The sequence below is a fragment of the Sciurus carolinensis genome, chromosome 9 (genome assembly GCF_902686445.1).
Source record: "Sciurus carolinensis chromosome 9, mSciCar1.2, whole genome shotgun sequence".
Lineage (NCBI taxonomy): Eukaryota > Metazoa > Chordata > Mammalia > Rodentia > Sciuridae > Sciurus > Sciurus carolinensis.
In genome coordinates, this window is record NC_062221.1 from 50,360,002 (window position 1) to 50,387,522 (window position 27,521).

The following is a 27,521-nucleotide window of genomic DNA, read 5'->3' on the forward strand; positions in this document are numbered from 1 at the left end:
CCAGATGCCCACCTGGGGACTTGATTCATGGTCTCTGTGAACTACTCAGGGGAGATGACAAACTGAAGCAGGTGGGGAAGCCCTGCAAGATGAGCTGTAGAAAAACCATCTGTGTAAACATGGATGAAACACTGCTGATCTGGGTGGGTAGTCCAGGAGACTTCAAAGTCACTTTGCAAATCTTTAGTATCTGTGCCCTCATGTGTTCTGAGAAGTTTCACAGGGTTTGTGAGAACCTCTTTTGAAGAATTAGGAAACATTTTATAAAAACCTCTCATAATAATCTATCACGTAGCTGTGCTCCTGAAATACGCGCTTTTTTCAGGTGAGTTTTCTGGCTTTGACTTGGTTGCTCAGCTTACTAATTAATACACTTTAGAAGAGAGGAGATATGAAGCTTTGAAAATTAGGAAGGCAGTTACCAGGTAGAGGAATGAACCTACGACTGGAGACCACAGACGGGAGTTCTGATATTGCCTATGATGTGAAATAACTTGGTAAACACAGTCAAGCTACTTCCTTACTCTGAGACTTATTTTGCTCAAGCTAGAACCAAATATAATGGAACTCCTGGCGACTGCTCCCTTTTATCACACAAAGCTTGTATGTAACCTGAGTCACTCCATAGAGGTGTCCCTCCCTCATTTAGGGAGGCTGAGAGTGGGTCCTATAGACACTGGATTAGATTATCTTCTAAAATTCCTTCCAGCTCTGAAGTCTACAGTTCTCATATTGATCAGATGAACCTACTTAACAAAAACTAAAAGGACTACCGCACATCTTCCACTACGAGAGGTTGAATGGGTCTCCTTTCGAGTTGTATTCCAAATAGCTGAGTACTTTAAGAACTATCGCCTCTGTCTGTTACTTTTATATATCACACCATTTTTACGCTCAGCATGTCAGTTCACATCATTTCAATTATGCATTTATTTTCTCACTGACTAAACATGCTGCAAGTACCACTTTTTGCTATTAGATTAAAAAGAAGGAAAACACTGGCTATTTGAAAATGACTTCATACCTATGCATTTTTCAACTTGAAAGCCCAGGGTTGTTTTTTTTTTTTTTTTTTTTCCTTCCTGCATGTAAGAACATAGGCCAGACATTAATATCTTAAAATAAAGGATATATATATAATGGTATTTCAGATATTTATTGAATTGGATGTGGTAACTCATAACCTCTCTCATGGTGATAATTTTTAGCTGAGCCCTGATGAATTGCATTACTGTCTGGAAAATTGGGGAAGGTGGGTTGGTAGAGGAAAGTGGGTACTTGCTTGCTACTCTACAGTGCTGGTATAGGTGGCAAGACACACCTGAAAGCTCCTGCTCTTGAATATCTGTTCTACTCATTTTCAAATGGATTTTTTTTTTTTAACATTTTAGATTAACTGATTCCCTTTTAAGGTACTTGAACTTCATGGAGGACTTAAGGCTACCTGTCAATTATACCTTAGTGTCCATTATTTTAATCACATTGACAACTAGGTTAGGTTAGTTTTCACGTTGGAAAGCGTAAAAGAGGAGATAAACAGAAGAGGTGAGCAGAGATCTGCCCAGGTCTATGTCCGAACCCTGCTTTCCTTTGACAATAGATCATACATTGGAACCCCCAAGGGCAGTGCACATATTATTTCAGTTATACACCATCTAAATTTTTAAAAACTGATTGTAAATACCCAAAGAAGCAGGTTGTGTTTCTTGAAAAGTCAGCATGAGCAGTGTGTCCCTGAGTCCATTTCCAGCAAGGTAGCAATCAGCTGGAGCTGGTAGGTGCTGCCCCCTTTAGGGAAGCAGCTCATGCCAAGTATCCACTGTCCTCCTCACTCCCAATTGCTACTTGGATTTCTGTACCTGGCTAATCAGAGGAGATATTTGCATATCTGACCACAAAATATACAGCAACATTTAAAATCATTATAACTCAGTCCTCCAAAATCCAAGGGGATCCTACAGCTAATAAATCCATGAATAGTATTATCAGTTTTCACTACTACCCAGCTTATAAAGAACTTATTACCTGCCACACACCTGGCTAAGCATTTATATTCAGGAAGTTATTTAATTCTCCCAACTACTTTATGAAGTAGGTATTATTTCCTCATCTTCTGATAGAGCAGCTGGAGGCTCAGAGAGGCCCATTAATTTTCCCAAAATAAAACAGTTGCTATGTGGCCACAGCCAGTTCTCTCTCAGATCTCTGACCATAAAGGTCCTGATCTTACCCACAGTGCTAGAGTGACCAGCACACATCTCTCTTGTGGTCACAATGCTGAGGACATGGTGTGGCATAGGAGCTGACATCACTGAAAATACAGCAGACCTGAGTATCTGCTAGTCTCCCCTGGAAGGTGTGCAGAATGCTCAGGAGCAAACTGCTGGAAACAACCAAAGTGAAGACGTCAGGATCTCACCATTTCCAGCTCATCACTTGGGAAGCATGAGTGGAGAGAGTATCAGACAAAACAGCCGTGGCCCTGGCTCCTTCTCCTGGCTCTGACCAGAGAAGGCTGAGCTACCTCCAAGGAAGTATTCCCATTTGAGCCTCACAACAGACGTCCGACCCAGATGGTATTATTCCCTTGCACAGATGAAGAAACGGAAACTCAGAAAACTTAAATTGCTTACTCCCAAGTCTTCTGCTTGGTAAGGAGCGGAGCCAAGACTAGAAACTAGGACGGTGGATCCCTACTTTAACTCTCCTGCCTGGTCTGTGCTGTTCTGTGTAGAGTGGCCCTTTGCATTTTTCTGTCCTAATACTTTCAGATTTCAGTAAGCTCTCACAGGATTCTGAAATGAATGTATTGGGTTTGCTCTTCGTGATTTCTCTAGAGTCAGGCGATGCTTAGGGGAACCAGTATGTGAAACTGAAATGCAAAAAATTAAAGGAACAATAAAAAATCTGAATTAACAAGGAAAACACAAAGTGACTATTTTGCATTCCTATGACCTGCCCCCTAAATTATCAGTAACTTGGAAGTTCTTTATATTCTTTGATACAAATGGAGAATGTTTAGGAATAAAATACAGGATGACTATTTTCGTTTCAGTAAGTTTTCTATTTAACTTAATGGAAAACTTTCTACTTTCCTTGTACAATATTTGTTGATGATAAATAGCCTTGCAGACAAGATGGGATTGATTAGATTATAGTAGGGAGTCTTTATTTACGCCAGTGCTGATTTCAGATGAATAGCAAATAAATCTGGCTTTTATTCATTTACCCATTTCTTATTGATCAGTCTTCTGTGAGGAAATCACTAATGAGCCTCCAACTACTATGAGCATGAGATGTTGTATCCTCCGAGTGTCCCAGGGATCCCCTGCTTCAGGGTCTCCAAGGTGAACAGGTTGTCTCCTTTCTGAAACTCTGGAAGGGTTTCTATTCTTGCTGGCCAATTACAAAGTTCCAAGAAGGTACAGAGAGAGACTGCTGTACATGATACTAAGAGACAGGGTAAATAGGATCTGAATAATATTTAAGCCACTATATTGATAAGGCCAAGAAAGAATAGAGTGCAAGGCAGTGACACATATCACCCTCATCCTTTTTGCTATTTATAAGTCTGAGACTGAGGTCAACTGCTTAGATGATGTCTGAACCATGCTATCTATTAGAACCAGAAGGAAGCTGGGTATCTTTTCTATTCAACTGTTATACTTTCTCTTCCATTTGAATTTCATGTTGGTCTTTATATTCTTTTGGGGATTTATCCTCAGAATGACCACTAGGGCAGAATTGCTTCACTGCTTAAATGCTTATGTGCTATTGTGCACACAAGGGATGACTCTACTTTGTCTCTTCTTACTCTTTAGAAAAAGATCATAGAAATCCTAATATCCATCTCTTTCTATTCAGTCCTCTCTTACGGAATTTAAGAGACTTTCAGAAAGGATTTAGGCTAAGAAAAGTGAATGTCGTCTCTCTTCATGATGCCTCTCATGCCTGGTAGAAGCCCTTCCTCTGAGACTGTGAGAGGGAAGGGAAGTGATCCTCAACAACCACCTGCTAGTGCTCATTGTGTATATGTCTGCATGGAGGGACATTCTGACAACGCCTAGGGGTCAGGAGGGAAGGAAACAGTTAAGGAGTGGTTGCAGGAATGTCCATCCCTGTGAGGGTTTCATAAATAAATGTTGGTCAACTATAATAATTCCTAATAGATAGTTATTTCATATAATTAGAGCACAAAGCAAAACAACTTCTTAACCCACTTGTAGTATGATGAGTAATGGGTGATGGTACAGAACTCGAGAAGAGCATTGTGCTAGATATCGTGAGTGAGAGAGCTGGTTTCTGGTGCTCTTCATGCTTAACCAGAGACTCTGGGAAACTCCATTCACCTTTCTGGATCTCAAAGTTCCTGTGTGTTAAACTGAAGTTGGGGCTGAGTGGAGGGGGCATTATGTGTGGGTGACTAGCTAATTGAAATAACCTATATGACTTACACCTTATAAAGCATTTGTATGTATTTTATCTTTTTTGGGGGAGGGTACTGGGGAATGAACTCAGGGGCACTCAACCATGAGTCACATCCCCAGCCCTATTTTGTATATTATTTAGAGACAGGGTCTCAATGAGTTGCTTAGGGCCTCACTGTTGCTGAGGCTGGCTTTGAACCAGCCTCAACCTCCTGAGCCGCTGGGATTACAGGTGTGTACCACTGCACCTGGTTGTATGTATTTTATCCTAGACAAACTTCAGGAGATGGGGAGAGCAGAGTATTATTTTATAAATGAGGAAACTGAGCTCAGACAGGTTCAGGATCACAGGGCTACTATGTAGAATTTAGACGGATGGCAAACTTCGGTCTTTAAAGTTACCTTTGATTGCAAAAGATTGTGATTTTCATGTTTTCAGTATTATTACAATGCTTGCCTGCAAATTTAGTTTTAAAATTTTCAGATAATGCCCTATTGAAGAATGTCAAATTTATCAAAACTCACGGTATATATTTTTTTCCCTTTTAAAGCGGCATTAGTGCCAAGCTTAATGGCAAGTGCCTGTAATCCCAGCTACTTGGGAGACTGAGGCAGGAGGATCACAAATTTGAGGCCATCCCAGGCAACTTAATGAAAACTCAAAACCCGTCTCGAAATAAAATAAAAAGATCTGGGATGTAGCTCAGTGGTATAGTGCTTGCTGTTAGCATATGTGAGGCCCTGGGCTCAAACCCCAGTACCATCAAAAATAAAAATAAGAATAAAAAGACCTGCACTACTTTCTCTAATTATGGGTCTCAAATACGGTCTAGGTTCAGCAGCAATAGCTGAGGACTTAGGCAGATTTTCAGGCTACATCTCATATCACATAATCAGAAACTCCTGGAGGGGGACCCAGTCATTTCTACCATAATAAGCCCTCCAGAGGAATGGGAAGCAGCTGAAGTATGAGAACCACTGCTCTGACCTTGGTACACTTGTTCTGGATGCAACTGGCTGATGTTTGACATTTCCCACTTTACTCCACTGAAGGATATGCAGCTGCAACTTTGAGTACCACAACCAACCAACCCACTGTATTTTGTTAAACCCATTTTTGCAATGCTTGAGCCTATTACTGAACCTATAATTGTATCCTTCATGTAATCAAAATATTCTATAGTTTTATGTTAGTCTTTGTTACCTCCTTAAAGTCTACTGGGAATTTGAAAATATTTAGGAGAAAAGCTGTCTAGGTTCAGCATATGATAAATTTTGAATTAAGTTGACTCTAATTAAAATAGTAATTTAAAATAGGATGGACTTATTATTTATTCAAAGTGGTTAATGTTTTAAATTTCTTACTAAGGGTACTTGACCATCTACTTTCCCTTTCTCCCCAATAAAATCTCAGTAATTTCAGAAGAAAATTCATATTCATGAGACTGATTTCTAAAGAAGATCTCCCTCTCCTCAAATCAGGAAAGAATATTTTCATAATAAAAATCATCCAAAACATATATTTAAGATATGTTCTTTAATATTTATTATAGAAAGTCAAATATTTTCATTAATTATAGATTTATTATTTTCATGCCAAATGTCTGGGTTTTAGAGGCATTAGTATTTTATTTCAATACATTTTCTTTGATTAATTTCGCATGCTTGATGTTTAAAACCAGGATTTCTGAAGGAAAATATGCACTCTGATCCCAATGTGACCATTATATTTAAGTGACTGTGTGTGTATTAGTGTGTATTATATGGCACCTATTACTTTAGGACATCAACAATAATTTATGAATTCTCTGGGATATTTTTAAGTGTACCCCAAAGAAATTTTGCTAATAAAATTTCACCGAGAGAAGAACAGTATTGCCTTTCAAGAATAAAACCTTATACATTTCCAAAATTTCATCCTTTTTTTCCATATTGAAATAACACAGACTCATCTTTTACCCTCTTGAATGAGGGCAGCCAGGGAGAATAAAATCCATATACTGTGCACTGCTTTTGTTATTTATTTGCTTATATAAGCAAGACTGTGGGCTTTCTGTTCAAGACTTGCAAATCACACGACTGATAAAATGGCATATAGCTTGCACAGCATGTGCAGAGCCACAGCTTCTAAGTGATGGATGTAATGAGATTTGTTGACTTCTGCCCATCACAGCACTCCAATTATTTTATTTATCTTCCTTAGATTTCCTTTTGGCATCAGTTACTGAAAAAGCTATTTGCAATTACATGAAGTTGACAAACAAATTTCTACTAGGTTTCTGCAAAAGATACAGCTCGAACATAAAGATTCTTAATGAAATAATATAGGGCTATAGAGTTTTAATTTTCTTATATACACTAAATTACATCATATGTATAACCTCTTATTGATGAAATGAAGTAATATTCTATTTGTGGTAAGTAAATGTATTTTCACACACACACAATTTGTTAATCTATTAAACTTAGGAATAATTTTTTGTAGTTTTCTAAAGTCTAATTACAGTGTGAGGTACCAACATTGTCATTGTTTTAACTTAGGATTTGCTCACAATGTGAACATCAAAAAAGCTTGCCAAACGAAAAAGAACCACTCTTCCTGCCAAAGGCTAATACCACAGCCAGCTCACATTCGGAATCACTCATCTTCTGAATTGTGTGTTGTCATGAATGACTCAGCAAAGTTGGGACACCACCAAATGGAACCAGTTTGTGCAGTGGCACTGGAAGGATCCAGAACTGCAGAGGTCCTGGAAGACTCTGAGCACATTGAACCCACCCTCATTCCGACTAGTAAGGAAAGTGCTATTTTCTGAAGAAGCAGAAAAGTTGGTTTTCTTTTTTCTTTAAAATTTCTAAATAGTTAATAAGCTGTGGTTAGTTATAACAATATGAAATTTGTGGAAGTTACCATACGATAAAAAGAAAAATGACACAATAACTTCCTTGGGTTTTCTACTCCAATGATCTTGATATATAATTCAAGTTTTCTGAATGCCAAAATTTAGCTAAAACACAAAAACTTAACCAAAAGAAAAAAAAGAAGAGAGGAAAGAAAGTAAAAGCTTTGAGGAGGAAGAAAGTAAAGATAGCATAGAATAAAAAGATAAGAATTTGACTTCTATATGATTAAAGGAGATAAAAATAAAATTTCACTTTAATGAGAAATATATACATATATGTTTGTATATATAAAAAACAGAAAAAAGTCATACATATTTATATTCTATTAATATACTCAATTGTATTTTACTAGTTTGTGTGTCAGGTGGAATCCCAGTCTACGGGTAGCATCAGTGGGAGATGGCGATTGAATGCCCAAGAAATTTATCTGGCATAGTTAAAATAAGAGTTAATAGCTCAGCAGAGCCTTATTAACTGAACTGACAGTTTGGCACTAAGTGGCAAAAGACAGGGCCAAACCCACACATTCCCTACCCTGTTTCACTCGGGAGCCAGAGAGTGGTGATAAGGCAAAACCCGGAGCAGCGAACCCTGTGAGACAATATCTCCCGCACCTCCACAGAGCTGCTTTGTGTAGCCAGTTGTTTTGAGAAAAACTCTTCAGTTGCCTTAATTTTTTCTGGCTCAACAAACAAGTCTCTAAGTCTACTGCTTCAGGCTTCTACCTTCTGGTGGCCATTTTCCTTTTTGTCGGAAATATGGCTGACTTTCATGTCATCAGTTTGATGCCAAACAAACTGCATGATGAGAAAACTGTCCAAATTTAGTTTGTCTTTCTGTAAATTACTGATGACTTTCTTTCTAATCTTCTAATCTACCTAAGTCCCTTTGAATTATCACTCTATTAACACCTGGGTTTACATCACCCTCAGATTCAATGCCACTTATGCATTCAATAAATGTGCAGTTATCTTGTCTTCTTGATAATTAACAAAGATGTTAAGGACTAATGCCAATTCAGCGTCACCGGCTGGATAACTTCCACTACCTGGTATGCTTTTGTTTATGGTCTATTAAGCAGTTTTCATTTCTCCTTATGGGCCCATATAACATCCAAGCTAGAGGTCTCTCAAATTATGGGCAGTACTACAGTCTATTAAGTAGCCTTTTCCTTTTGTTTTTAAAAGTCATTTCTAAATTTAAACTGTAGACAATCTGAGGAATTAAACTGGCCAAGACATACATTTCAAATTCTCAATTTTCTACCCTTTATTCCCTTCCCTCTAAATCATTTTTGTTATTTTATAAGATACATTAATGCTAGTGCCTCTCATTTTCAAAATAATTTACTTTCCTATTATTATTTAAATCTTTTATTTCCCCAAATTATCATTGTTGTTCTGACTCCTTTTTCCAACAGAGATTTTAATTTTTCAAATTTATGTTGTTCTGACTTTATTTTTTATCATTCTTAACATACAGAACATACATACATATTGGCAGCATGCAGAAAGAAGTCAGTGGGTCAGAGACATCACAGGGAGAGGCTTACTGGCTCTCACAATCTATCTTGTTACGCAGGCCTCAGCTAGACAGGCTAATAGAGCTGTCAGGGAAGGGTCAACTCCCAAAGGACTTCAGGTGTCAAAAATCTACAGTGCCACAATAGAAAATGTATGTAAGCATTCACTTACCTGCTTTTGATCAACAATTATTTCGAGGTCTTCATCACTGCTTAGTTTTCCATATCCTTGTTCTTTACTTTTCTTGTGAAAGAATAATTTTAAATGATCATTTAGTTTCTTTCCATTAATAATCTTAATCCCCACATAATATTTTTCAAAGATAAAAGTCTACTTATCCTCATTATTAGTCATATGCATCATTCTGTGTCCATCTCTCATTACAACAGCAAATGTTTTCAAATTGCTGACTTATTATTTCTGCTTAGCCGCCCCCATTCAACTTATGCCTTTAATCATTTTCTTGATATTCTTAGACTTCTCTTTTATTTTGTAGTTCCAGAAAAGATTCTTTAACACTTTGAGATAAATAAGCAATTCCTTGAAGAATTCTAGCACATTTTTCTTAAAGAATGAAACTTCGTTTATAATTACACTATGCTTAGGACTTTGAATATTAAATGCCTTATTTTAATGCCTTAAATATGTTTAAGAATAAGAAAAGTATTACACAACTCAGATAATGAATATTCAAATTTTCAATATCATCTACAAATTAGATGGATGCTAACACTGGAAAAAAACAACACAAGTAACTTTTCAAAGATAAAATAAATTTTGAAACTAGGTAGTATAAGTAGTTGGATGACCATCTTTAATAAATGCACTTTACTGGCATTTTGTTATTTTTCTTATTCTTATTTTTGGTCCCAATGACCACTCCCATCCCTTATAGCAAATCTAAAATTATAAGTTCTAAAGTTGGAAAAGAACATAGATCATTACAATCAATTTACAGTTGTACTATAGGAGAATGATGATATGGTTGAGTCCTTTCCCCAATGCGACGGCTGGTGGGAATACAACCAATGCCATCTTTCTTCTTCATACCAGTAACAAATGGATAATAAAAATCATTACCTACTTAATTATAATCCAAGTTTTTGGAAACATTGATTTAGATATTAACTGCATCAACTAGAATTAAGATAATTAAAAATATTTTGTATACTTCAATTCACTGTGTCATGATAGGATCCCCATTTATATCACTAGGGGAGGAAATACATCTTTCAGTGACCATGATACAAATCTTTACACTGTGGGATATAATTCTTATCTTTTTTTTTCTTTTATAAAATCTCAAAAACCAGATTTATATGTTTACTCCCCCTATAAAATATACCTCTTATTTTTGTGTTTATCACTGTAATAAGATACTTCTGAATCCTCAAGTATTAGAATGCGTAAATAAAATTCAAAGTCTCATTCATACATTAATGAACTCAGCCACTTAGAACGGAACAGATGGCCACAATATTTCTCTCTATTATGACTCTTGTCCTCATTTGAGGTTCCATTTCAGGACTGATGGAAAACAAAAAGAGCAAGGTTGGTTTCAGTCAAGCTGACTTCCTTCCTGTCACTTTGTTTTTGTATCCTTTTAGTCCATTGGTTGCCATAAGATCTTGTCCAGAGACCCTCTAAAACAAAACATTTAGAAACGCCTTTCAAATATTGATCTGTATACGTACCAAGTAGCTCATTTGCATGACTCGATTTCTGGACAAAAGGACATTAAGTAGAGATGGAATGTGAGTCCTTCCATCCATTTCACTGTCAGACATCCCAGAATTCTTTGCACCAGCGGCAGTGGCTTCATTGCCAGAACTTGCTGACCAGAGAACCACAGATCTTGCCCAGCAACAGTATTAATAATGTACAACAATAATTGATGTATTCCTGAATCACTGTCTTGACTTTGTAAACATTGTGAAATTTTTGGCTAGCACAAAAAAACCATTGAAATGAGAATTTCTTTTCCTAATTTTTAATCTTTGTATTTTTTATGCTCTCTGACTGCTTTCATTTAAAGTTCTTTTAAAGCTCACTTATTATTTATTATATAATTTTTGTATTTAATACTTTGCATATGGACTGCTCAGCCTCCTTATCATAAAAGCTCTCGATTTTCTCTTTTTAGCCCCCTGCCCCAGACTTTCTTGACAATTGCTGCTAATAGATATAATAACTTCAGCACTCACAGGACATAATTCAAAATTGCAATTTCTGCCAATATCAAATTCCACCTCTCCAATTTAATACCACCTCCTTGTCTGATTTAGTAGTAAATTTTCCTAGGAAGAGGCTGGTCAGAGAAGGAGCTTACATCCCCAACTTTTCCAAGTAAAAGTTGGCCCTTCCTAAGAGTGGGAGGAGGCATTACAGTTCTGATTTTGTATTTAAGTCCCAACTCTCCAAACGGCACACACAGTACAAAGAGAAGGAAGTCTTACAGTTTTACTCTAGAATTAAGCAATATTTTCTAGTTTACCCCATAACCCCAGGGGGATTAATCCTTTTCTAAGCCATATATTCACTCACTTACTGCTTATTTCTAGTGCGAGCATAATCCTCTTTCAAGCACTCAGCTGCCCACTTTGACTGCTTAGATCAGCCAGCCCAGGCAGGGATCTTCAGCTCTCCTCCCTCCTCCTAGCCGGGAAGCCCTGGCTTCTATCTATGCACTTTTATCAAGCACAGAGAGCAGGTCCATAGCTTCTGCGTGGCCTTTCCTATTAGCCAAAGGACTGAACTAGAAGGAAGAAGAAAGCTAATCTCTCCACTGTCCAAGTGTGAGGGGGCAGGGCTTCTGTGGGAGGAGAAGCCAGAGGGTAATGATTTCCTGTGCTCCTCCCACCTCCCTGTCCAGACACTGAAGCTGAGGATTTCAACTGAGGCAATAGGTTAGGCCCTCTCTGCCCCCAGCATGCTGTCAATTTTGTGCATTTCTCACTAAGTGCAGCTGAGGAGGAAGCATTAGTGCAAGAGATCTAAACTGGTGAGGACTCGGAGGTGGGAGAAGTGGGGGAAGGGAGAAAAGACGGAGCCAAACCTTGCTGGCAATGCCTTGCTCCTTGTAAAACGTTTTCAGCTCAGGGTAGCTGCCCTGTCTCTGAAACCCCAGTCTCTCCCACTTCCCCACACCATTAGCAGTTCTTTCTGAGTAACCTGAAGGAGAATTACCTGGCTTTGTTGGTGCTGATAACTTTTTAAATACTATTCAATTAGATCTGTAATGTCCTTAAGAACACTGATCCTAACTGGGAACCCCTGCTTTGTACACACTCCACCACCTCTTCTTAACCCTCTCTACCTTCTGCTTCCTCCCTTCTCTCTCTCCTGCAAAAGTAGAATGGGAAGGTGGGTTTATTCGCTTGAATTAAAGAAGCCCCTGCATTTGAAAACTGCGTAGGAAAACAATTGTCATGAACTACCCATGTAGGGTGTCACATAGGAAAATTTAACAAGTAAATTACAACAACAAAATCTGATGGGATAGAGAGACCTGAAAAAAATGAAGTAACCCGTTGATTTCAGAGTATGAGTTTTCTAAAAAGTTAGAGGTTTTAATTGAAAGATACCAGTTGTGTATGAGTGAAAATAATTCTTCACATTGATTAGAAATGGAATATGTACCTAGGAAAGTTTTAAATGGGAAAGAATGCTTGATTTAACTAATTGTACAAATTAGCCCAAATACAAGTTTTGCCTAATTACAAATGCTAAAATAAGTGTAAAGGTGAAAGATGTCATATAAAAATTTCAAAATTGTTTATAATTATTTTTTTACTACTGCAATGAGAGGTGCACACTAGATATGAATTTATTAAAGCAAATGTCACATGAGGAATATGTAACATGGCTGCAAGAAAAGGTCTTTCTGTCTTTTTCATAGCTGTCAGAATTCAGTGCCTAGCCTCTTATTTTCCCTATTTTCAATCTCTTTTCCACTACCTTCCCACAACTTCAAAATTGCTTATATTTTCCCTGTCCTAAAGGGTGACTTTTCTTTTCTTTTCTTTTTTTTGGTACTGGGGAGTAAATCCAGGGTGCTTGACCACTGAGCCACATCCCCAACCCCTTTTTGTTTTTTATTTAGAGATAGGGTCTCACTGAGTTACTTAGGGCCTTGCTAAATTGCTGAGGCTGACTTTGAACTTGCAATCCTCTTGCCTTAGCCTCATGAGCCACGGGATTACAGGTATGCTCTACCACGCCTGGCAAATGTGACATCTTCAGGTCTGTTTTCCCCTAAAGACTAATCTCTCTGTTCTCTTTACTGTTAAACTTGAAAGAATGGTCTATACTTACTAGAAGGAGTTCCTTACTTTCTCTTCCCATTGAAAGCAATCATGATCAGGATGCATTATCACTCTTTTCTTAGAACAAACTAAAGTATCAATGAGAAGGAGGAGGATTGGAAATGAAGATAATAGATAATCTTCTCAAGGTACTTGTTGAATTTGCGACGTCTTTGGGAAGTACAGACAAGTGGAAACAGCCAGTTGACATTTGGATACACCTTTTGGATGTATGGGTTCATATCCCAGGAGAGAGATAAGGGCAAGGCTTGCAGACTGCTGGAAATTATTAAAATTGCAGGAGTGGGTGAGCACATTAAGGAAGAAAATGAAGAGACGGAAGAGATGAGGACTAAAATTAAAGTCCATTCTAGAGAATGGTTGCATTCAAAGAATGGGCAAAAGAAAAAAACTCAGTAAAGGTGAGGAAGAGGAGAGGTCATGGGTGTAGGAGAAGAATCAATGGAATGAAAACAAAAAAAACTCCTAGATTGCATCAAATGCTAATGAGAGGCGAAATAAGGATACTAACTGCAAACTTTCTCTGTAGTTTTTCTTTGGCAGTCATCAAAGACTAGGAAGAGAAGAAGTGGTGAAGATGGAAGCTAGATAAAGTTATTGAGTACACTGGGAATAGGAAGTAAAGATAAGAAGAAAAGGCTTTCATATTTTATGAGAGCTTGAATGAAAAGGGAAAGAGGAAGCAAGAAGGCTCATATGGGGAGAGAATGCTGGGAAAGTTACAGTCCCTGCTGCCACTTCCCTTATGTACAGGTCTTTAGCATATTAATAATTCAAGAAGAAGGAGCAAGTTTTTTTTTTTTTTTTTTTTTTAAATGAAAACATAGACACTAGAAAGTAAGTTGGGATAATTAATGACGCAAGAAAATAAGAGCAAAGACCCTTTGGAGAAAAACTGTTTTTCTTCAGCTATGTGCTTAATTTCAGTAGAAAAAAATACCTGGGAAATATACAGCAAATACTGAGACTTTTTCTCTAAGAGAGGAATTCTGTGTGATCTATGCATTTTTCTTTATACTTGGGAGTACTTTTTGGAAATAAAAACAAATTTTATAATTTAAAGAAAGGGAACAAAATATAATTTCTTATGAGGGTCATAAAATTGCCATAGAAAAGATTCATTTAAAGACTACTTTTCAGAAAAAGAGACTGGGTTAGAGCTTCCCTCCTCCTTTGGTATTTGTTTAAATGTAGAGATTTGTGCTGCAGTTATTGTTTATGTCCCTTGTGGCAAGCGTGGGAGGAGGGTGGAGCGAGTGTTTTGTTTGTTGCATTTAATCGGTCCCTTTCCTCTTGACTCCCTTGTACCATTAAGCTTCTTCATTGTTTGACAACATTTAGGGCCCACATTCCTTGTGTTTTTTTGAAGACCCACAGTGACAGCACAGCCGGAAACACCATTGCTGTGGGAGCCAAAGAAACAACCGTGGCCAAGAAATAAAAAGTAACTCCCCCAAACAAAACAAAAACAAACAAACAAGAAAAGCATAACCAAACAAAAACAAACAAGAAAAAAGAAAGAAAAAAAAAAAAAAAAGAAAAAAAAAAGAAAAACAGGGAGAAGGAAGTGACCTGGAAGAACTTCAGGGTTATTTCCATTTGGGGGCATAAGTCCAAATGCGCCTTTTAAATAGGAAGTGTCTGAGCTGTTACGAAGATGATTGCTGAATCTCTAATTTTTCTTGTGTTGTGGGAGAAATCAGTTTTCTAAAGGGGAAATGTCGTTTCAGAGAGTCATTTGCAGAGAGACTTGTTCAATGTGGCATTTTTAAAGAACTATTCACAGGAAACTCCTGCCTCTCCAAAGGTGGTCATGTTATGGTAAAACAGAAGAGCCACAGTTCATTCTTTCTTAGTTCTGGGTCAGGCCTGGCCAACAAACTCAGTTCTAAAGGTGTATTGTTATGTGAGAAGAGCAGGCAAAGACAACAAATATGTTGTGTCATTTTGAATGAATTTTAAATCATGTACATAAGCATCGATGCTTAGAAATTTTTCAAAAAATTAAATTAAATCCAACTGGGAAGATAGATACTCGTTTGCTTACTGGTTGGGTAATGAAATTGCAGAGATGCACAATGTAATTTTTACTTTATCCTAGAGACTCCATTATGCTGGCTTTTCTATCTTTAAGTACCTCTTGCTCTACTAGATAATAACATAAAGACTTTACAAAAGTTTTTAAAGGAATTTTTTTTTTAATTTTCCAAAGACAAGAATTCTCTAAAATACTATCCATTAAGCTCACTCAATCTTGTGTAATTGCGCAATGACAATTTTCTTAAGTATGCAAAATTCAATTTTAGGTATGCACTTTCTTATACATCTTTTCCAATATTTTAACATGAAAAGTTTTAAACATACTGCAAAATTAAAAGAATTTTATGAGTTCTTGAATACTACCATCTAGATTTTACCACTAATCTTTTATTATACTTGCTTTTTCTCTTACTTTTTCATTAGCTATGACATATTTTTGAAGTATAATATACATTATCACATTTTTTTTGTACAGGGATTGAATCCAGGGTGTCTAACCACTGAGCAACATCCCTAGCCCTTTTTAAAATAGTTTATTTAGAGACAGGGTCTTGCTAAATTGTGTAGGGCCTCGATACAATATCACATTTCTACACACTCTTTCCTCTAAGGTTTATTTCATTTAACTCACTTTTAAAAACTCAGCAAAGCAAGACGATTGCTTCAATAAACTTCCTCAAATAAGTGCACTAAATGTTCAGCATTTGTTCTGTATAGAAAATTATTGTTTTTATTTGAAAACAAATCAACAAAGTACATTTCTAGCAGTAGATAAGTCCTATCTCTAAAGATTAGTGAAGAGGATTTCTGATGAAAGGGCTGGGATTTTTATAATTCTCAATCAAAAGCAAGTGATCAAACAACTTGACTTTTAGAGACAAATCCATGGTCTGATAGGCAGTTTGAGTAGATGTTAATTACCATGTCCTCAATTTCATATCCTTTGATCATCAACATTTCCTGCATATATGAAAAAATAGAAAACCACTCTTGTTTGGGCTACATAATAAGTATTTACCTTTGATTCAGGCAATAAAGTTGCAAACCTTGGTTGTGGGGTAGGGTGAGGTGGCTAGTGGCTTCTCAGAGGGGTCACATTTTTTTAGTGAATAGTATTTGGGTGGCAAATTGAGACTGGAGTAGGCAGAAAACAAAACTTAAACTTGAAATTTCAGTTATGTCAGATTCAGCAATGTTCTACATACTTTGCTGACAATAAGTAAACTTTTAACACTCTCCCACCCACAAAGCCAAACAAAACCACATTCAAAGAAAAAGAAAACAAAAATAATCTTTTTGGAAAATTCTGAGTTCAATTTTTTTTTTTTTAAATCTGGAATGTTCTTTTCTCTATAAAAACCTTTCTTTCAATCCCTCTAGATTTGGCCTTGCTGGGAGCTGGTCACTGTAGTATATGCCGTGTGTTGGCTGATATATAAAAATTATTTTCTTCCTGCTGAAGACGTTAATGATTAAAAAATTATATTTTAATCTGTTAATCTCTTGGCATTAGTCAGTCTTGCTGCCATGTTCGAGGCAAGATGAAACTAACAAGTACTCTTGTTTGGTGTTTTTTTTTCTTACTATCACCCACACTGCAGGACTGGAGTGTTGATTGGTGTAAGAGAGAACAGACTTAGTGTTTGGGATCCCCAAAGGATGAGTGAACTCTGCTGTCACACCCCCACTCCTACCTGGGAACTAAGGAAAGGGTAAACTGCATATTCTGTACCCTTCTAGCATAAGAAAAATAACAAGAAACAATCCATTTTAAATTGCAACCTAGTGATTGATGTTCTGCTTCAACAACATTATTGACATTATTTCTTATATGCGTTGGCCCTGTTCCATTGGGGGAGGAGAGCTTGTTAAACCAACCTTAAACACAGGTGCACTTATCACTGGTTCTCCAGTGGATCCTTTCCCTTCTCACTGGCAGTTAGCACACCTGGCATCTCGCAGCTGCTGCTGACTTCTTTTTTAACAACCAATCTGCATGTTATGACCTTGTGAAATGAAATTTCAATCTTTTTACCTTCATAAAAAGAAAGGGGGAAAAAACCCTAACTGCTTCTATAAGCATTCTGCATTCCAATATTATTTCTCTATTTTCATACCTTCTTTAAGCCAGCACATTTTTTGATGCAGTGACACATGTTTGAGAAAGAGTTGTTTATGAAATTTTGTTTCTGACAAGAGTCAACCCAATGTTTGTGCTTCAGTCATAAAATTTATGTGGAAAGTTATAGTTGTTTACTTTTAAGTTACATCTATGTGACTGATGAACTTATAATCAGCTCAAACGACTTTTGCAGATTATTTTGATAAAGAATTCCTGGAGATGTAACTCACTACCCTCACCTCTGAGTTCTGCCTATGGCTCCCATAACCACAGGCATCCCAACCCAATGCCACAGTTCTTGTCCTTTCTCCATCAGTCGCTCTATAGCTGCTTTTATTCATTCCATTTCTCCAGGGGCTTATAAATTCATGATGACCTTGTTATGTATAACATGACCATTCGTAGAGGGTGGGCTTATCTAGAATTCCTATCCATCTCTTCAGGAATAAAGCCTTCTGGGCAATCCCTTGTTGAGGGAGTTTCCAAGCCACAGGATATGTAGGGACAAGAAAGATCTGGGACCAGGGATGGCTTCTTTATCTACAGAACATGTGATAATCAATTAAGAGATTCATATGGCAGAGACCAGAGGACACTAGGCAAATACAAATCATATATACTATTTTAACATAAACATCAACTGAAACTTTACTCGATGGAGATATCATTGTGAATGAGAGAGAAATATGATGGCTTCTAATGAAAGGCAAATTCTGAATATTCTACAGAAAGCATTGCCACCAACCAATGGAGCTTAAAAATTCTGTGAATTCTTGGCTCAAATCAAAAGGGATTTAATGTCTAGAAGTTATGCATTTGAGTCATAGAGGCAATATTTATTTGAGAAGATTCAAGACAGAATGTATTACAATGTCTGACATTCAAGTGGCTGATAAATTTGTCGAAGCAATGTTACATTAGTATGGAACAAAGGTCACTTCTTGTTGGTACATGATCATCCTTTTATACTAGGGATGCCAGATTTGGTCAATATGGTATATATTACTATCCCCTGACCCTGCTGTCAAAATAATAAGGGACTGGATTACCTGTGACCTTTTGAAAAAATATTGATATTCATTACTGGAGAAAACAAGCACTAAAGCATTCAAATACATATGATGTTTGATCGTTTGTTGGCCTTTATAGGACATTTCATATGACTGGATCAACTGAAAAGAAAGAATTTGATCTTTAAAAAACAAACAGAAAACCCCTCCTCTATTTGGTGATCAGATAAGGAGACATGGGGAACTTCTTAAATATGGTGATTTTATTTTGCCTCATTGTATTCTTGTACTTCAAACATTTTATATATTTTATACTTCACAATAAAATGTGTTGCTAGGGCCTGCGGTTGCAGCTCAGTGGTAGAGTGCTTGCCTACCATGTGTGAGATACTGGGTTGGATTCTCAGCACCACATAAAAATAAAATGAAGTTATAAAAAATGTATCCCTAAAGTTTTATTTTTGAAACATCCTACACATTGAGATTATCTAAATATTTTTCATAAAAGAGACTTAGGTATCTGTTGCCGCCCGCAGCAACAATCCCGTGGGAATTTATCGGAGGTGGACTGGGAATAAATTACTTCTATTATCTTATCTGGGCTACTTCCTTGCTTACTTGCTTGTTCATTTGTTTATAGAGGAAGAGAGGCTTTGCTTACTTTGTTTAGAGGAAGAGAGAGTTTGCATAGAGGAAGAGAGAGTTTGCTTAGAGGAAGAGAGAGTTTGCTTAGAGGAAGAGAGACTTTGCTTAATTTTAGAGGTGCTACTCTTTCAGAGAGGCTACGCTTATCAAAGGTCTACTGCTTCTTAAAGGGGGGTCACTTCTTGGAGGTGCGGGGTGTGGCATGTGGCTGCGTCCTGCAACCTGCGACCTGTGATCTAGAGGTGTATTCTTAGTGGTGCGTTCTGCAATCTGCGATCTGCGATCTGCAATCTAGAGGTGTGGCTTTAGTCCTCTGTCCTGCGATCTTCATTCTGGGATCTGCGATCTAGAGGTGTGTGCTTAGTCCTGCTCTGCGATCTCCTCCCAGGTGAAGAGAATGTCTTATATACACTAAGGCAGCCAATCAGTTTAGGATTAAGTAGCATGATTGGAGCATGCGCTATGGTACCAATCAAGAAAGAATGAGGAACCTTTGTTGACCACTAGCGCAGAAGAGACATTAACTAATCAGGCAAAAGGTCATAAGAGATCACGCTGTATTAACACTAATTATGCGCCACCTCTTGGCTCAATGTCAGCCGCCATCTTAGGGCTACTAAAACATGTCTCTGCAGGTATCAGAGTTTGTGATTGTTTTGGTATACCTTACTACTGTATTTTTTTTTTTTTTTTTAGGTCAGGGACTGTGTCACTCATTCATTCTATAGATATTTCTGACCAACTACTATGATATGTGTTAAATTCTGGGCCTCTAGAGGACACAGGTCTACCATATTTCTTCCCCCAGAAAACTCGATGCCTTTTGGAGGAGGGAGGTAACTAAATGAACCATTATTAAAGTATGAGGTGCTGACCGAACATTCTGCTCACCAGTTCTCCAGGGGTTGGAAAAACTACACTAGGCAAAGAACTTGCATCAAGATCAGGACTGAAATACATTAATGTGGGTGATTTAGCTCGAGAAGGACAGTTATATAATGGCTATGATGAAGAGTTATGATTGTCCCATTTTAGATGAAGATAGAGTAGTTGATGAGTTAGAAAAGCAAATGAGAGAAGGTGGAGCTATTGTTGGGTACCATGGTTGTGATTTCTTCCCTGAACATTGGTTTCATATAGTTCTTGTGTTGAGAACAGATAACAGTGTATTGTACAAAAGACTTGAAACAAGGGGTTGTGGTGAGAAGAAACTAAAAGATAACATTCAGTGTGAGATTTTTCAAGTTCTTTATGAAGAAGCCATAGCATCCTACAAAGAAGAAATTGCACATCAACTGGTCAGCAATAAACCAGAAGAACTAGAAGATAATATAAATCAGATCTTGAAATGGATTGGGCAGTGGGTCAAAGATCATAACACTTGACTGATCACTTTATAGTCACTTATTGATACCTCTCTGCCCACTTCATAGAAATTTCCCACATATCAGTCAATCTTATTGAAATCATGTTGTAGGCCCAGCAGGTGCATAACGAAAAGGTTTGTGCCTGTATCTCTTTTTTTTCCACATGAAAGCTAAACAATCTCAAATATAATGGATATAATATAAAAAGTAAAAATTGTCATTTAATGCTTCAGTTACTAAATAATAAATATTACCAAAGGGGTAGATATCTTTTATGCTTATGATAGAAGAAAATGCAGATGTTTTAGTAAAATAAAAAGTAAAGCATCAGAAAAAGAAATAAGTATGAGTTGCCTATGGCAGAGGTGTAGGGGCATGAAGGACAGAGAGAATTTGGTCCTGGAACAAGGTCAGGAAAGACCCTGTTGAGGAGGTACTGGGATGGGAATGATGAGTAGAGCTATCCAGGTGGGCAGAGAGGCTGGCATGTATGGGGGCTTGAGGGACAGAGAGGAAAGACCCAACGGTGAGAACTGGTGGGGCCTTCTAGCATCTGACAGGAGGAGGTGTTAGGCAGGGCGAAGTCAGGGTTGTGGGGAACTGTGCCAGAAGAGGCTGGAGAGTCTTGAGAACACATCAAGGCGTTGCATCTCCACGTCATAGACAGTGTGAAGCCACTGCAGGCTTTAAGCAGGAGAGAGACATTAGCAGATTGGTGCTTTAGGAAACCACTCTGGCGGGAGGGTGGGAAATGGATTGGAGGAAGGAAGCTGGAGGCAAGGAACACAGCTGGGGACTACTGAAGTGGTCAGTGCATGACAGCCAGGGCCTGCGAAGACAGGTTGGCAGACAGAGACGACCACACGCTGATTTCATAAAGATGTGCTTCATTCATCGCTTTGTGCATCATGAGATTACTTTTTTAATGCTGGCTACTAAGAGTGATAAAAATATCCATATTTTCTGTAGTCAGGAATTGAAATTTCAATCAATGGGCCTAGAACGGACATATCTTCAGAAATCACTAAACTTAGTAATATGTAAAATTGTTTCAGGAAGAAATTTAATAAAACAAGTAATAAGAGAAAGAGAGAAAGAGAGAGAGAGAGAGAGAGAAACTCTGACCAACAGAACAAAATATAGTATTTAGGGATATATATTTTTGCATTCTGTGAAGTCCTAAGCCATATTTCAACTATTTTTTTCTTTCTTTCTTTCTTTTTTTTTTTTTGTTTCTTGCTATTTGCCAAAACAAAGTGAGTCTGTTTTAAAAAATACAATGTGATATTGTTTGGGACTGTAGAGCCTCTAAAAGGATTTATTGTGTTATTTGGATACCAACAACAGGAATTCTTTATGCAAATCTAAGAACTGAACTGCCCAGGGAGTAGGAAATATTGAAAAGAAATGTATTTACTAAAGTGTATTTGAGATAATGTGTTTTAAAAAGAATCGAGATGGCACATTTAGAGCTTGGTTTAAACAACAACAATCAGGTGTTTCCATTGCATTTCACTTGTTTTTAACCCATCAGAATAGAAAACTTTACGATGGAAGAAAACTTGAATAAGGTCAGGTGGAGCAAGGGAGAGTCGACATGGTATTTACCTTCTTAGTTTGTTGGAGGGTTCTTGTTTGTTAGGGATTTTTTGTTATTCATATTTAAAATAATCATGTTATATGCAAAATATTGAAGGATAGTCAACTACAGGGACTTTTTGTTATTCATATTTAAAATAATCATGTTATATGCAAAATATTGAAGGATAGTCAACTACATGTGAGTATAACTCAGAGCGACAGCATGGACTTTTCTCTACAAGGTATCATGGTGAATACAGATGATTATTGACAATCTATAATTCCTATCTTTACATTTTTCTTTCCTCTCTCTCTCTCTTTAGGAGTCAAACTTTAAATCTTAGATGATTCACTTAAGAAGACTGTCACAAAATTTTAGATAGATAATGAAGAAATTTCTTGTACAATCTAAAGCAGAGAAATTTTCAGAGACAATGAGCAGGAAGCTCTTTAACTTGATAACACTATAAGGGCTCTTTGGAAGACTCTCTTGCAATGTCTGATTAATACCCCAAAGTGAATAATTTATTGATAATATAGCACTCAGAGACAGAAAAATGATGGGTACTCAATTACTGTAAATGTATCTTTTTGAAAGTAGATACAGTCTTCGACAAAAAGTCTTTTCAAAACTCCTGCATTCTTGTAAAATGGCCTTGGGTAGGCGAGAGTTGGGGTTTTAAGGAGAGATGAAACAAGGCTTTATTTAATAAGGAACAACTGAATTACCATGGATAGTACCATGCCCCAAATGGAAAAAACCTTTAAAATGATAAAACTAGCAACTTTTCCTTATAAGAAATATTGATCTTTTTCAAAGTATAGAGGTGTGCCTGTTACATTGTAGGTATTTAATAAATGTTTTACATTAAAATTTTTGCTTCATAACAAGGAGGAAAGTATTATTCCCATCATTGCTAACCTTCCTTACTCTTTCTTGGTACCATTACAAAAAAAAAGTTTGGATACAACTCTTTCAAACCATGATGCTGATACATAGACATACATTCATATACATAATATATATGTATATATGTACATAAATAAATTCATACTTATATTCATATGTATTTTATGATAAATATGATTGTAGAACAAATACTAATCTACTTTTTTTACTCAGTAATATGTTCTGAGTACTTTTCCTTGTTAACACACATCCATGTATACCTTACACATCTAAATTCACCTGACATTAACAGTCTTTTTGAAGAAAGTTTAAGAAATCCTGAAAACCATCAGATTAAAATAATTCATTTAACATTCAAAAGACAATAATAGCACATAGTATTGTCTGCAGAGCCCTGGTGGTTCCTGAGAATTTTTCAAGTGGTTGAAAAAGTGAACACTATTTTTATAATAATACCAAGATGCCACTTATCTTTTTCACTGGGTAGACATTTGCACTTGTGGTATAAAAGCAATGTTGATCAAGCTGGTGGCACCTCAGTACAAATCAAGGTGGTAACAACTAAGTGTACTAGTTGGGAATAGAATTAGGCACTTTAAAAAATATATAACACCATTTTTACTTCAAAGGATGGCTAACACATGAGCTATGGTCACTCAAACTTAGGAATCTGGCATTTGCATGCCATGAAAATAAATGAAAAGAACCACTCATTTTAAAACCAAAATTCAAAAATAAAGTCTTTGGGAAACTTGTATCTGCCATTATGTACTTGATGGTTTCTTTCTGATGAGATCAGAAGTGATTATTATGGAGTATTTTTGATGCGTAGTGAAGTATGGCAGATGTGAACCAATGAACCAATGAACCAGTATTTTCCAAATGATCAATACCTAGCATGTTACCAAAATCATGCATGAATTAAAAAGTCATTCAAGGTGTAAGGTAGAGCAATGGATTTTAGCTTCAGATTTCACATTACTACTAAATTTTAAGTAACAATATTTGTTAAATTTTGATGTAGTTCCAAAAAATATTCACAATCATCTGAAAAATCTATGAAAATACTTTCTCCTTTCTCAACTGTAAGTTTGTGTAAAGATGAATTTTTCTTTTACTATTTCAATGGACAAAAGCACACAGCAATAGACCAAATGATGAAGTCAATGAGAAGTCAATGTGTTTCCTCTGAAGCTCTTCTATTAAAGAGATTTGCAACAGTGCCTTGCTTCTTACTGAAAAAAAATTTAACTGACTTTTTTGGATTTAAAAATAAGCATGTTACTGAATAAACATGTGATGTGTTTGTTATTTTTATTTTCAAATAAATTATTAAGCAAATAGTCAAAAATTTTCTTAGTTTTCTTTTCTAATACAGTAAATGCCCATAGAGATGTACCATATAAATAAGAATTCTTTGGGGTCTTTGACATTTTTGAAGAGTAGACAGGGAAGCTGAGACAAATGTTTGAAACCACTGTTACAATGGAAAGAATGCAAAATTTTCCTGAAATGGTAGAAAACTTGACTTTAAAAATTAGTTTTTCTTTTCCCCATTTGTAATAATGATAAACAAAGCCAATTTATTTAGCTTCTGAGAATAGGTCATGTTGTGCTATTTGACTCCATGAAAATGTTATAAACCAGGCTATATGAGCAATGACTAAACAGACTCCATTTTACCCTGAGATGCCATGTTATGTAGGAAATACTTCTCCCATGAGAACACCCCACCTCTGTTCCCATGAACAGTTGCTTAGTATAGCAGGTTTGGCAACACAAAATGGCAATTCTTATATAATGTAAAATTGTTCTCTTTCTGATTTCTATTTTTCCTAGACAATGTATCATGTCAACAGTGATTGTCTAGATGTTAGTAACCATTCTTTAATTTGTATCCATATAAAGTCATTTTGACCCATTTTCCCTTCTGCTTATGAATTTAGATATTATGATGTTAATTTGTAGTTTTGAATCATAGCAACAGACACTTGTGATTGATGTACTGACTTATGGTATAAAACCCCCTGCAACCCTAAGGTCAAGGCTGTTCTCCCAATAGCCATTTTGGGCATTGCGTGAGACAGTCAGCCAGCTGGCTAATAAAGACACTCAGATTTGGACTTCTCAGTGGTGATCAGTATATTCTTAAAATTGTGTCCCACGACAATGTCAAAAATTATCCAATTAAGCATATGATAGTTATGTGTTACTTAGTACACGTTTGGATTGTATTTAATGATTATAACTTTAGTGTTTATAGACACTTGAGTTATCTCCTTTAATTTTCATAGGTAATTTCATAAAGTTATGTATTATCCTCCTTATTTCTAGCTGAAGAAATGGATTCTAAAAGAAGAAATGTATTTTGTCTTTCTAAAAACAGTTAGAACACAGAATCAAATTCAAGTCTTTTGACTTTATGTTCCGATGATCTTTTTCATCTTTGGGTAGAACAAAATGAGCCTTTGGGCTATCATTAACATGAACTGTACAGTCTAGTTTTTGTCTGATAGAACCAAAGTTTGGGTACTCAGATGCCTTTGGGATTTGGCTACAGCTGCTGACTTCTGCCACGCCATTTCCTTTGTTATGTAAGAAATGTGGGAAATAATGAATTTCAATGCATCTTAGAATAGTGTTCAATATATAGTAGTCTCTATTATTATTATTTTTTCTTCTTAGCATAACAATGCAATTTCACATGGCCAGAGTAGCTTTGGTTTCACCCAACTCTTAGGTCAAATATGAAATCACTCAGTCAATAAGACAGAAATAGAAGAATAACAAATGAAAAAAGCTTCAGAACAATTGTAAGGGTGAGCAACAGCAGAAATGCAGCCTTTTCCAGGCTGGAAGCCAAAGGTCATTCTATATATACTGCTGACCTACACCTCAACTCTGTGCTCAAATTTAGAGGTGACCAGGTAGGTCAATACATCAGTCTTCTGCTTGCCAGGACTGGCCCATCTTCGAGTGGTTGTTGAATGTCACCGAGTTTAATGCATTTTCCCCTATCCCCACCTGAGCCACAGAAACAGCCTTGAGAATCCAGGCAAGGCCATTTAATCTTAGCTTAAAACCCTTTCCCCATGATTTCCTAGCTTTGGTCTTTTTGTCTTCACACCTGGAGATTTTCTCTGTTCAGTCCCTTCAGAGTGACAAGATGGCTGGATGAGTCACTTGGACTTTGATTAGTGCCTCTCTGGGGCCCTGTGTGTCTCACCCCAGTCCTACTTGGTTACACAGAAGGCAACCTGCTGCTGGTCCAGGCTTTTGGGCCCCACTTGTGGAGGTTGGAGGGTCCAGCACTAGGCCAGAGGGAGGCCCACAGGGTGAATCCAGTGTCAGGTTTCATTGTGGCCCATGCAGAGCCCTCAACTGCATGACATTCAGAAGCACTGCTGGAAAGATTTGTCTAGGTGTGTACCCATAGGTCCAGACAAGTGAGGTAAGAGTTTCTGGAGGAATGCATTGGTTAACAGAGCAACATTAATTTAGTTGTCTTTGCACAATGATCCCAACATAGCACATATACATATTGATGCCTAATAAGATAGTAAGATAATAATAGCATTCATAGGCACAATCTTTTATTTTGTTTATATATATATATAGCTATACACAACTTTAACTCTGTGGTAGAACACTTGCCTAGCAGGCCCAAGGCCCTGGGTTCAATCCCCAATATCATCAAACAACCTAACAAACCCCAAAACAAAAAACATATTTAATAATAATAAGTATTATATTTAACAACAATAAAGTTTATTAGCTGACATCTTTCCTTTACCTCCTCTCTCCCTGCCTTCTCTCCTCTTTGCTTCCTTTCCATCCTCTCTCCCTGTCTCTTTTCCTCCCTCCCTTCCTTATCTAACAGGTTGAGTTGACAGTGCACAACCACTAAACAATCTTTCTAGCAAGATGGCAAGACTCACCAAAGATGGCTCAGAAACTCAATCTTGAAGTTAAAAGACATTTTTTTTTTTTAAACTGGGGTTTAAAAATAGGACCTGGTGAGAAGCAAGCAATCTTGCTGTGTCAACTTTTAGAATGCTGTACTGAGAAAACCCAGCAGAGCTTTATTTTAAGAAGACCCTGAATGGCTTAGCTAAGTTCATGGATACATCAGAACATGCCCTTGATGGTTTGCTTTCTTGTGAACCTAAAATCAAGCAACATGAAGAGCTCAGGCTTCACCAACCCCCTACCTTCAACCTTACAAAAAGGCAACTAAGCCAAACTCAGGTGCTACTGTCAAGTAACTGGAGCGGAAGCCCAGCAGGGAGCCTCCATTGCGGACTCTTTTGAAGTTCACCTCTTTGTTAAATCTTCTTTTAACACAAACTGGATTTTTTTATAGTGTGTTTCAGAGATGTGCAAAATATTAAGGATACAGAAAAAGCTACAGATGGTGGAGTTGGAAAGTAGGTAGCAGAGAACTTTGGTCTGTGCCTCTGTCTGGGCTCCAGCCTTGTTTGCATCACTTTTTTTTTTTTTTTTTTTTTTTTAAATAGGGCTTGTCACTTCAACTCTTTTGAGCTCATTTCCCCCATTTTAAGGGTTTTTAAAATTTATTTATTTTTTTACAAAATTATTTTTAGCATTGCCAATTATCTGATCTCTTTTTTAACTCTTGGGAAGTCAATTCACTAGTACTTTTTTTG

General features: G+C 36.9%; 1 protein-coding gene and 1 pseudogene across 14 annotated transcripts in view; one reads left to right on the forward strand and one right to left on the reverse strand.

Moving 5' to 3' along the window:
* Positions 1-27,521, reverse strand: part of Pex5l (peroxisomal biogenesis factor 5 like) — a 215,359-nt gene that overhangs the window by 144,408 nt on the left and 43,430 nt on the right. For 2 of the 14 annotated variants that reach the window (XM_047563852.1, XM_047563847.1), the window contains exons 1-3: positions 11,399-11,613; positions 10,549-10,708; positions 9,026-9,097 (exon numbers count right to left, since the gene is read on the reverse strand). The exons of 2 other annotated variants lie outside the window; for them this stretch is intronic. In XM_047563852.1, the coding sequence (XP_047419808.1) occupies positions 9,026-9,097; positions 10,549-10,708; positions 11,399-11,424 (258 nt within the window). In that variant the 5' untranslated portion in view covers positions 11,425-11,613. Of the gene's footprint in view, positions 1-9,025; positions 9,098-10,548; positions 11,614-27,521 lie in introns of those variants that run through there. 10 more of the 14 variants (XM_047563858.1, XM_047563859.1, XM_047563855.1 and 7 more) reach the window with 9 other exon arrangements.
* On the forward strand, positions 19,859-20,381 carry LOC124992698 (adenylate kinase isoenzyme 6-like; annotated as a pseudogene).